The sequence below is a fragment of the Apium graveolens genome, chromosome 2 (genome assembly GCF_009905375.1).
Source record: "Apium graveolens cultivar Ventura chromosome 2, ASM990537v1, whole genome shotgun sequence".
In the NCBI taxonomy this organism is placed as follows: domain Eukaryota; kingdom Viridiplantae; phylum Streptophyta; class Magnoliopsida; order Apiales; family Apiaceae; genus Apium; species Apium graveolens.
This window is the reverse complement of record NC_133648.1, coordinates 114,627,799-114,640,632: the sequence shown is the minus strand read 5'-3', so window position 1 is coordinate 114,640,632 and position 12,834 is coordinate 114,627,799. Positions and strand designations below refer to the sequence as shown.

Below are 12,834 nucleotides of genomic sequence, written 5' to 3'. Positions count from 1 at the left end.
TAGATGATGAATGCGTGTAGTATCTTAATGAAAAATGCTTGTGTAATAGATTTTTTGTTGTATCGTGAACTTTGGTTGTAATACTTGGAATACTGTAAGAATTATATATTATTATTTAAGTTTAAGGTTGTGTAAGCATATATTGAGTTGATTGGTTTGGTTTGGCATTCCCGGGTTCGGGTTTCTGAGGTTATCCCGGGGTCCGGGGCGTCACAGGTGGCATCAGAACTAAGGTTTATAAATAGGATGAATATTGGATTTCGAATCGCGGTTTCCCAATTTTAGGCCTAACGTACGCTTAGAAAATGCGTAGTTGTAATTCTTGAACATGGTCAATATAAGGTGTATGACGTGTTTAGTACTATTATAACATATATCATGATGTGAGTGGTATATATTCCGAATGAAGTAGGAATAATATTATATGTTGAATTGTAGGAGAAGATGACTGATGGAAATTCTGATGGGACTTGATCCAGTGTACAAATTAGCCATGAGATGTTGTTAATTTTGGGAGAAATGAAGAATATGTTTAAGAGCCTAATGGAGGGGTGAACAACTATGGATACTCCCGAAATAAATGGGGAACGTGTTGAAAATATGGAAAAAGAAGGCGAGAATAAGCGAAGGTGTACATACAAGGCTTTTAAGGATGCAGATCCCCCAATTTTTAAAGGAGAATTGGATCCACATGTTGCGAATGTATGGATTAAAGAAATGGAGAAAGTTATAGAGATATCGGAATGTTCAGAGGAGCAAAAGGTAAAATTTGTAACACACTCATTAAGGGGGGAAGCTGTATTTTGGTGGGATACGGTTAAACAGGCTGAGGATTGTTCTAAAATGGCTTGGACAAGGTTTAAGGAATTGTTCTTTGATAAATATTTTCATACCTGTATGAAGAATGAGATGGAGATGAAGTTTCTAGGACTAAAGCAAGAAGGAATGTCCGTGTTGGAGTATCTCTCAAGATTCTTGGAACTTTCCAGGTTTGCTCCTCATCAGGTTGATACTGAAGCCAGAAAATGTCAGAGATTTCAAGAAGGGCTGAAACCCCAAATTAGAGAGGTGTCCTTGTTGGAGTTGTAACAATTTGATAAGTTGGTTGGGAAGGCGAGGATTGCAGAAAGGGACTATGAAGCTCGCACTCAATTCTTCATCAATAAGAAATGAGGAAGATAGACATAATTGAGTGTTAACTCAGGATTTAAGAAGGACAACAAGAAACTACATATAAGGAAGAAGGAGATTTTTCGGGGAAGTGATAAGAGGATAATCGCATCTGAGTGTAAGAAATATAGACTGAAACATGGTGGTGATATTTTTTATCGAGCTGATGGGTTGTGTTACAATTATTGAGAAAAGGGACATATAGCTTCTCAATGTCACAAGCCTAAAGTGATTTCTTGCTACAGTTGCGGACAACCAGGTCATTTATCAAGGGACTGCCCATAAAAAGGAGTCAGGAAAGAAGTGGAAACTAAAGGAAATAGGACTTCTACTACAAGACCTTTTCAACAATCAGCACCTAGGGCACTGGCACGAACCTACGCAATGACAACTCAGGATGCCGAAAAATCTCATGATGTTATGTCAGGTACGCTTCAACTTTGTGCTCAAGATATTCATGTGTTGTTTGATTCGGGGTCAACCCATTCTTTTGTGGATACAAAATATATGGATAAGTTAAATGTACCTGTGCAAAGTCTAGATAATGGATTTCTGGTAAAACTTCCAAATGGTAGAAATTTGTTCGTAGATAAAATTTATCGAGATTGTCCCTTAATGATTGGTGAACAAACCTTCTTAGTGGATTTATTACCGTTAGAACTGAGGGACTTTGGAGTGATTCTGGGAATGGATTGGTTGTCAGAGCATAGGGCGAATCTAAATTATTATAAGAAGCGAATATGTTTAACCGGCTCGAACAAAAAAAAGTATATTTCAAGGGAGATAGTGTAGAAAAACCCAATGTTATGATATTAGTTTTAAAGGCTTGTAAGGTGTTAAGAAAATGTTGTGAAGGTTTTCTAGCATATGTTGTAGGGAATGAAGGAATTAAAAATAAAGTTGAGGATACACCTGTAGTCAGAGAGTTTTTAGATGTCTTTCCCGAAGAGTTACCAAATTTTCCCCCTGAAAGAGAAGTTGAGTTTGGGATTGAATTGATCCCGGATGCCCAACCAGTATCGAAAGCACCATATAGAATGGCACAGACAGAATTAGCGGAACTTAAGGTACAATTACAAGAATTGTTGGATAAAAAGTTTATTAGACTAAGTGTTTCTTCTTGGGGAGCACCAGTGTTGTTTGGGAAAAAGAAGGATGGTTCTCTAAGATTATGTATTGATTATAGAGATATAAATAAGTTGACAGTAAAGAATAAATATCCGTTACCACGAATGTACGATCTTTTTGATCAATTACAAGGAGCCACTTACTTTTCGAAGATTGATTTACGCTTAGGTTATCATCAGTTGAGAGTAAAGAAAGAAAGCATTCCATTGACGACATTTAGGACTCGATACGGTCATCATAAATTTGTAGTGATGCCATTTGGGGTGACAAATGCACCGGCAGTATTTATGGATTTGATGAATCGAGTATTTAGGAATTATCTGGATAAGTTTGTAATTGTGTTTATCGATGATATTCTTATTTACTCGAGAACTGAGGAAGAACATGATGAACATTTGAGGATGGTGTTACAAACTTTGAGAAAAGAACAGTTGTATGCTAAGTTATCAAAATGTGAGTTTTGGTTAAGAAGAGTAAGTTTTCTTGGACATGTAGTTTCGGAAGAAGGAATTTCAGTTGATCCTTCAAAGATTGAAGTAATTATAAATTGGGAGAGACCAAAGACTGTGACAGAAATTCGAAGTTTCTTAGTGTTGGCCGGATATTATAGAAAGTTTGTTCAAAATTTCTTTAAGATAGTGGGACCGTTAAGGAATCTTATAAGGAAGGACGTTAAGTTTGTTTGGTCAGAAGAATGTGAGCAAAGTTTTGAAGTGTTAAAGAAAAGACTAACGTCTGCTCCGATACTTGGATTACCATATGGAACTTAAGACTTTGTGATTTATATTGATGCATCAAGAAAAAGTTTGGGGTGTGTGCTAATGCAACGCGGTAAGGTAATTGCTTATGCATCTCGACAATTAAGAAACCATGAGAAGAACTACCCCACCCACAATCTGGAATTGGCTGCAGTAGTTTTCGCTCTTAAGATTTGGAGACATTACTTGTATGGGGAAAAGTGCAAAATTTATACTAACCATCAGAGCTTAAAGTATATTTTCTCACAGAAGGATTTAAATATGAGACATAGAAGATGGTTGGAGTTGTTGAAAGATTATGATTGTAAAATTTTATATCACCCCGGTAAGGAAAATGTTGTGGCTGATGCATTAAGTAGAAAACAAGTAGGGTATTGTTCGAGTATTGAAGTGGAACCCATAAATCATAAGGAATTGGAAACATTTAGGATTGAATTTGTTAAGAAAGGATGGGAAGAGAGTTTAGTGTATCAAATCAAGGTTAGACCCATCTTGTTAGAAAAGATAAAGGAAAGTCAGAGACAACATTAACGCTTAAGGGAGATTTGGAATAATTCAAATTCAGAATTAGGTAAAAAGGATTTTAGGAAAGGTAATAATAAAATCGTTAGACTTCGGGATCGAATATGTGTGCCGTCTGACATAGAAATTAAGAATGAAATTTTGTCTAACGCTCATTCATCACCTTTTTCGGTACATCCTGGATTTACGAAGATGTATAAGGACTTGAAAGAACATTTTTGGTGGCCTTAGATGAAGAGAGAAATTGCGGAGTATGTAGAGAGGTGTTTAATTTGTCAACAAGTAAAAGCAGAACATCAAAGGCCTGGGGGATTATTACAGTCTTTACCTGTCCCTGAGTGGAAATGGGAGCACATAACGATGGATTTTGTACTTGGTTTGCCAAAGTCACAAAAATGAAATGATGTCATCTGGGTTATTGTGGATAGACTGACGAAGAGTGCACATTTTCTAGAAATTTCAGAATCATAACCATTCGAGAAATTAGCAAAATTATATTTACGGGAAATAGTTAGGTTACATGGAGTACCTGTTTCAATTATTTCTGACAGAGATCCTAGATTTACGTCTAGGTTTTGGAATAGTTTTCAAGAAGAGATGGCTACTAAGTTAAGTATGAGCATGGCGTTTCATCCTCAGACGGATGGGCAATCAGAATGCATAATTCAAGTTTTGGAAGACATGTTCAGAGCTTGTGTATTGGACTTTAAAGGAAGTTGGGAAGAACATTTACTTTTAGTAGAATTTGCGTATAACAACAGTTTTCAAGCAACAATTGGAATGGCTCTATACGAGGCTCTTTATGAACGTCGATGTAGAACGCCGTAATGTTGGGATGAAGTTGGAAAAAGAAAATTTTTAGGGCCTGAGTTAATTCATGTAACTACCGAGAAAGTCAAGTTGATTCAACAAAGAATTTTAACGGCTCAAAGCAGACAAAAGAGTTATGAAGACAAGGATCGTCGAGAGGTGATGTTTAAGGATGGAGACTTTGTATTTCTTAAGATTTCTCCCTGGAAGGGCATTATGAGATTCGGGAAGAAAGGAAAGTTAAGTCCACGTTATATTGGACCATTTGAGATTCTTAGACGGGTTGGAGAAGTAGCATACGAGTTAGCATTACCACCGAGTTTAGGGCATATTCATAACATTTTTCATGTATCATATCTGAGGAATTATATTCCAGATCCATCGCATATTATAGATTATGAACCGATAGAAATTCGAGAAAATATGCAGTATGAAGAATATCCTTTTGAGATAATAGATTGTCGAGAACATAAATTAAGAACTAAGGTGATACCTCTTATGAAAATGATTTGGCGAAACCATGAAATAGGGGAGGCAACTTGGGAACCCGAAGAGATGATGAAATCAAAATATCCCCACTTATTCAATAAGTCAGGTACGAAATAAGTTTAAATTTCGAGGATGAAATTAGTTTAAGGGGGGAAGAATGTAATATCCCGATGAAATTATAATTAAGTAAAATAAATTTATGTGCTTATATTATTTTTACAAGTATTATGCATATTATAAAAATATTTGATTAAATTTTAAATTTTGTATTGTGTATTGTTGGAGGAATAACGGAAAGAGGAAAGGATGATAAGAGATAAGCGCTGAATAGGAATAGAAAGATGAAAATTTTAACTAAAGCACGCAAGCTAAAATAAATTAGCCCGCATCTTTTACAAGACAAAGCCTAGTAGGAAGGAACATTGCACTTGAAAGTGAAAATGTTTCCTTAGAAATAAAATTATTAGTAGAGCTCTTTTTATAGAGCAAGTATCTTGGTTAGTTCCACACATTCCCGATGTGGGACTAAGTGGATGTAGACTAAAAGCTATAATAGCTTTCAAGTCTAGTATGATTTTTTAAGTTTGTTGCAAGTCCCATTATATAGAGTTGAGGCAAGATCTCTTGCAAAACCTTCCCGATGTGGGACAAAGAGAATTATTCAAAAGCAAAGCTACAATTCATAGTTGGTTTATTTTGAAGTGTTGAGTTCATAGCCTTGGGTTTGATAAAGGAAGAGATGTTACATATTTTATATCTCATCAATGTTGGACTTGGTAATGCCTAGCTAAACCTTAAAACTCTAATTTTTACTTGATTATGAGAAATTTTTCTATTTCTCTTTATATTAAAACTTTAAAACCAAATTTAATTGGCTATATTGAAGCCAAGAGAAAGGTTTAAGTTTTCTAAGTAGAAACTAAAGCTAAGTTGGGTTTATATAGGCATTGGAGGAAGGTTGGTCTCATTCTCTAATCAATGTGGGATATATGCATCTTAGGTAATAAAAAAGAGATCTCACAACCCACTTCGGCAAGAGAAGAGAAGAAGACTGAGGATATATAGAAGAACTTGACCTTAAAATTTTAATAAGTAGAAGTAAGATTGATGAAGCTAATGGTGTGAGTTTTAAAAGGGTTCTTATATGTTCTAGATATTATGTTCCTTGCTTAACTTTTATTTTTTTTTCCTACCTATCTTTGTACCACATTGAAAATGAGAAGTGAAGTATATTAGAATAAATAGATAGGTACCATTATATGTAATTGTGAAAAAGGAATAAATAGAGGAAGTAATGTGATAGTTTTTCTATATTTTTCCAACTTCCCTACTATTGTACCACATCGAGGATGTAGGAAAAATGAATCCTTACATTCCTTATTTTAGTTTGTATAGTTTCCTTAAATAAACTATCCACTTCGGTTGTTTCAACCAAGGAATTCGGTTAGTTTTTCTTAATCGCGAACTTAATTTCTTTATCTTATTTAGTAATTTGGTAATTATTAGTTCAGTTAGAAAATAAATAGGTTATGTTAATAATAAAATTTATGTTCATTTTTGAATTATGTATTTAGGAAGAAAGATCGACAGTAAAATCAATTCGAAGTTCGGGATTCATAGAGAATAAATTAAGCGGTGCACTGTAAGTATATACTGTACTGATTCACTGTTGATGTTTTAAATGATGATTTGAGTTTGACTAATCCTTCACTGATGAAAAATTAGTATTCTTGCATTGATATTGATGAATTGATGATGATACTTCCTAATCGGAAGTAAAGCTAAACCGATTATTTAGCTGGCCGGGATCCCAACTTGATGAATTGATGAACCTATCATGCTTGAATACTCAGTTTTAATCTTGTGAGAACTATATGATGAATTTTTGTTGATTTTAGTATCTTTCATGTCTCTTTATTCGAATATTTGTTTGATGAACTTTGATTTCTCGGATAAACCTCAGTTGAATTCTACTATATATGCTTACTGAGCTTTCTGAGCTCACTCGTTTATGTCACTAACTTCCACAGGAAAGAACTTTGGAGAAGGATGTTCAGGAAATGATAAGTATGTGATGAACTAAGGCTTAGTAGACGATGAATGCGTGTAGTATCTTAATGAAAAATGCTTGTGTAATAGACTTTTAGTTGTATCCTGAACTTTGGTTGTAATACTTGGAATACTATAAGAATTATATATTATTATTTAAGTTTAAGGTTGTGTAAGCATATATTGAGTTGATTGGTTTGGTTTGGCATTCTCGGGTTTGGGTTTCTGAGGTTATCCCGGGGTCTGGGGCATCACAGGTGGCATCAGAGCTAAAGTTTAGAAATAGGATGAATATAGGATTTCGAATCGCGGTAGTCCAATTTTAGGCCTAACGTACGCTTAGAAAATGCGTAGTCGTAATTCTTGAACATGGTCAATATAAGGTGTATGACGTGTTTAGTACTCGATCGATCGTTATTATGACGTATATCATGATGTGTGTGGTACATATTCCGAATGAAGTAGGATTAATATTATATGTTGAATTGTAGGAGAAGATGACTGATGGAAATTCTGATGGGACTGGATCCAGTGTACAAATTAGCCTTGAGATGTTGTTAATTTTGGGAGAAATGAAGAATATGTTTAAGAGCCTAATGGAGGGGCGAACAACTGCGGATACTCCCAAAATAAATAGGGAACATGTTGAAAATATGGAAAAAGAAGGCGAGAATAACCGAAGGTGTACATTCAAGGCTTTTAAGGATGCAGATCCCCCGATTTTTAAAGGAGAATTGGATCCACATGTTGCGAATGTATGGATTAAAGAAATGGAGAAAGTGATAGAGATATCGGAATGTTCAGAGGAGCAAAAGGTAAAATTTGCAACACACTCATTAAGGGGGGAAGCTGTATTTTGGTGGGATACGGTTAAACAGGCTGAGGATTGTTCTAAAATGGCTTGGACAAGGTTTAAGGAATTGTTCTTTGATAAATATTTTCATACCTGTATGAAGAATGAGATGGAGATGAAGTTTCTAGGACTAAAGCAAGAAGGAATGTCCGTGTTGGAGTATCTCTCAAGATTCTTGGAACTTTCCAGGTTTGCTCCTCATCAGGTTGATACTGAAGCCAGAAAATGTCAGAGATTTCAAGAAGGGCTGAAACCCCAAATTAGAGAGGTGTCCTTGTTGGAGTTGTAACAATTTGATAAGTTGGTTGGGAAGGCGAGGATTGCAGAAAGGGACTATGAAGCTCGCACTCAATTCTTCATCAATAAGAAATGAGGAAGAGAGACAGAATTGAATGTTAACTCAGGATTTAAGAAGGACAACAAGAAACTACATATAAGGAAGAAGGAGATTTTTCGGGGAAGTGATAAGAGGATCATCGCATCTGAGTGTAAGAAATGTGGACTGAAACATGGTGGTGATATTAGTTATCGAGCTGATGGGTTGTGTTACAATTATGGAGAAAAGGGACGTATAGCTTCTCAATGTCACAAGCCTAAAGTGATTTCTTGCTACAGTTGCGGACAACCAGGTCATTTATCAAGGGACTGCCCACAAAAAGGAGTCAGGAAAGAAGTGGAAACTAAAGGAAATAGGACTTCTACAACAAGACCTTTTCAACAATCAGCACCTAGGGCTGTGGAACGAACCTACGCAATGACAACTCAGGATGCCAAAAAATCTCATGATGTTATGTCAGGTACGCTTCAACTTTGTGCTCAAGATATTCATGTGTTGTTTGATTCGGGGTCAACCCATTCTTTTGTGGATACAAAATATATGGATAAGTTAAATGTACCTGTGCAAAGTCTAGATAATGGATTTCTGGTAAAACTTCCAAATGGTAGAAATTTGTTCGTAGATAAAATTTATCGAGATTGTCCCTTAATGATTGGTGAACAAACCTTCTTAGTGGATTTATTACCGTTAGAACTGAGGGACTTTGGAGTGATTCTGGGAATGGATTGGTTTTCAAAGCATAGGGCGAATCTAAATTGTTATAAGAAGTGAATATGTTTAACCGGCTCGAACAAAAAGAAAGTATATTTCAAGGGAGATAGTGTAGAAAAACCCAGTGTTATGATATTAGTTTTAAAGGCTTGTAAGATGTTAAGAAAAGGTTGTGAAGGTTTTCTAGCATATGTTGTAGGGAATGAAGGAATTAAAAATAAAGTTGAGGATACACCTGTAGTCAGAGAGTTTTTAGATGTCTTTCCTGAAGAGTTACCAAATTTGCCCCCTGAAAGAGAAGTTGAGTTTGGGATTGAATTGATCCCGGATTCCCAACCAGTATCGAAAGCACTATATAGAATGGCACAGACAGAATTAGATAAAAAGTTTATTAGACCAAGTGTTTCTTCTTGGGGAGCACCAGTGTTGTTTGTGAAAAAGAAGGATGGTTCACTAAGTTTATGTATTGATTATAGAGAGCTAAATAAGTTGACTATAAAGAATAAATATGCGTTACCATGAATAGACGATCTATTTGATCAATTTCAAGGAGCCACTTACTTTTCGAAGATTGATTTGCGCTCAGGTTATCATCAGTTGAGAGTAAAGAAAGAAAGCATTCTATTGACGGCATTTAGGACTCGATACGGTCATTATGAATTTGAAGTGATGCCATTTGGGGTAACAAATGCACCGGCAGTATTTATGGATTTGATGAATCGAGTATTTAGGAATTATCTGGATAAGTTTGTAATTGTGTTTATCGATGATATTCTTATTTACTCGAGAACTGAGGAAGAACATGATGAACATTTGAGGATGGTGTTACAAACTTTGAGAAAAGAACAGTTGTATGCTAAGTTATCAAAATGTGAGTTTTGGTTAAGAAGAGTAAGTTTTCTTGGACATGTAGTTTCGGAAGAAGGAATTTCAGTAGATCCTTCAAAGATTAAAGTAATTATAAATTGGGAGAGACCAAAGACTGTGACAGAAATTTGAAGTTTCTTAGGGTTGGCCGGATATTATAGAAAGTTTGTTCAAAATTTCTCTAAGTTAGCGGGACCGTTAAGGAATCTTACAAGGAAGGACGTTAAGTTTGTTTGGTCGGAAGAATGTGAGCAAAGTTTTGATGAGTTAAAGAAAAGACTAACGTCTGCTCCGGTACTTGGATTACCAGATGGAACTGAAGACTTTGTGATTTATAGTGATGCATCAGGAAAAGGTTTGGGGTGTGTGCTAATGCAACGTGGTAAGGTAATTGTTTATGTATCTCGACAATTAAGAAACCATGAGAAGAACTACCCTACCCACGATCTGGAATTGGCTGTAGTAGTTTTCGCTCTTAAGATTTGGAGACATTACTTGTATGGGGAAAAGTGCAAAATTTATACTGACCATCAGAGCTTAAAGTATATTTTCTCACAGAAGGATTTAAATATGAGACAGAGAAGATGGTTGGAGTTGTTGAAAGATTATGATTGTGAAATTTTATATCACCCCGGTAAGGCAAATGTTGTGGCTGATGCATTAAGTAGAAAACAAGTAGGGAATTGTTCGAGTATTGAAGTGGGACCCATAAATCATAAGGAATTGGAAACATTTAGGATTGAATTTGTTAAGAAAGGAGAGGAAGAGAGTTTAGTGTATCAAATCGAGGTTAGACCCATCTTGTTAGAAAAGATAAAGGAAAGTCAGAGACAAGATGAACGCTTAAAGGAGATATGGAATAATTCAAATTCAGAAGTAGGTAAAAAGGATTTTAGGAAAGGTAATGATGAAATTGTTAGACTTCAGGATCGAATATGTGTGCCTTCTGACATAGAAATTAAGAATGAAATTTTGTCTAACGCTCATTCATCACCTTTTTCGGTACATCCTGGATCTACGAAGATGTATAAGGACTTGAAAGAACATTTTTGGTGGCCTAAGATGAAGAGAGAAATTGCGGAGTATGTAGAGAGGTATTTAATTTGTCAACAAGTAAAAGCAGAACATCAAAGGCCTGGGGGATTATTACAGTCTTTACCCGTCCCTGAGTGGAAATGGGAGCACATAACGATGGAATTTGTACTTGGTTTTCCAAAGTCACAAAAAGGAAATGATGTCATCTGGGTTATTGTGGATAGACTGACGAAGAGTGCACATTTTCTGGAAATTTCAGAATCATCACCATTAGAGAAATTAGAAAAATTATATATACGGGAAATAGTAAGGTTGCATGAAGTACCTGTTTTAATTATTTCTGATAGAGATCCTAGATTTACGTCTAGGTTTTGGAATAGTTTTCAAGAAGAGATGGGTACTAAGTTAAGTAAGATCACAACATTTCATCTTCAGACGGATGGGCAATCAGAACGCATAATTCAAGTTTTGGAAGACATGTTAAGAGCTTGTGTATTAAGTCCACGTTATATTGGACCATTTGAGATTCTTAGACGGGTTGGAGAATTAGCATACGAGTTAGCATTACCACCGAGTTTAGGGCATATTCATAACGTTTTTCATGTATCATATCTGAGGAAGTATATTCCAGATCCATCGCATATTATAGATTATGAACCGATAGAAATTTGAGAAAATATGCAGTATGAAGAATTTCCTGTTGAGATAATAGATCGTCGAGAACATAAATTAAGAACTAAGGTGATACCTCTTGTGAAAGTGATTTGGCGAAACCATGAAATAGAGGAAGCAACTTGGGAACCCGAAGAGATGATGAAATCAAAATATCCCCACTTATTTAATAAGTCAGGTACAAAATAAGTTTAAATTTCGAAGACGAAATTAGTTTAAGGGGGGAAGAATGTAATATCCCGATGAAATTATAATTAAGTAAAATAAATTTATGTGCTTATATTATTTTTACAAGTATTATGCATATTATAAAAATATTTGATTAAATTTTAAATTTTGTCTTGTGTATTGTTGGAGGAATGACGGAAAGAGGAAAGGATGATAAGAGATAAGCGCTGAATAGGAATAGAAAGACGAAAATTTTAACTAAAGCACGCAAGCTAAAATAAATTAGCCCGCATCTTGTACTAGACAAAGCCTAGTAGAATGGAACATTGCACTTGAAAGTGAAAATGTTGCCTTGGAAATAAAATTAGTAGCAGAGCTCTTTTTATAGAGCAAGTATCTTGGTTAGTTCCACACCTTCTCGATGTGGGACTAAGTGGATGTAGTCGAAAAGCTATAATAGCTTTCAAGTCTAGTATAATTTTTTAAGTTTGTTGTAAGTCCCATTATATAGAGTTGAGAGAAGATCTCTTGCAAAACCTTCCCGATGTGGGACAAAGAGAATTATTCAAAAGCAAAGCTACAAGTCATAGTTGGTTTATTTTGAAGTGTTGACTTCATAGCCTTGGGTTTGATAAAGGAAGAGATGATACATATTTTATATCTCATCAATGTTGGACTTGGTAAAGCCTAGTTAAACCTTAAAACTCTAATTTTTACTTGATTATGAGAAATTTATCTATTTCTCTTTATATTAAAACTTTAAAGCCAAATTTAATTGGCTATATTGAAGCCAAGAGAAAGTTTTAAGTTTTCTAAGTAGAAACTAAAGCTAAGTTGGGTTTATATAGGCATTGGAGGAAGGTTGGTCTCTTTCTCTAATCAATGTGGGATATATGCATCTTAGGTAATAAAAAGGAGATCTCACAACCCACATCGGCAAGAGAAGAGAAGAAGACTGAGGATATATAAAAGAACTTGACCTTAAAATTTTAATAAGTAGAAGTAAGATTGATGAAGCTAATTGTGTGAGTTTTAAAAGGGTTCTTATATGTTCTAGATATTATGTTCCTTGCTTAACTTTTTTTTCCCTACCTATCTTTGTACCACATTGAAAACGAGAAGTGAAGTATATTAGAATAAATAGAAAGGTACCATTATATGTAATTGTTAAAAAGGAATAAATAGAGGAAGTCATGTGATAGTTTTTCTATATTTTTCCAACTTCCCTACTATTGTAGCACATCGAGGATGTAGGAAAAATGAAT

General features: G+C 35.1%; 1 protein-coding gene across 1 annotated transcript; it reads left to right on the top strand.

Moving 5' to 3' along the window:
* The first annotated feature begins 561 nt into the window (after nucleotides 1-561).
* Nucleotides 562-1,089, top strand: LOC141692301 (uncharacterized). Its single transcript, XM_074497074.1, has one exon. It carries the CDS (start codon nucleotides 562-564, stop codon nucleotides 1,087-1,089), a length of 528 nt encoding a protein of 175 aa, XP_074353175.1.
* Nucleotides 1,090-12,834: the final 11,745 nt, after the last annotated feature.

Coding starts and splice junctions, on each gene's coding strand:
- LOC141692301 (XM_074497074.1), top strand. CDS start 562: ATGGATACTCCCGAAATAAATGGGGAACGTGTTGAAAATATGGAAAAA.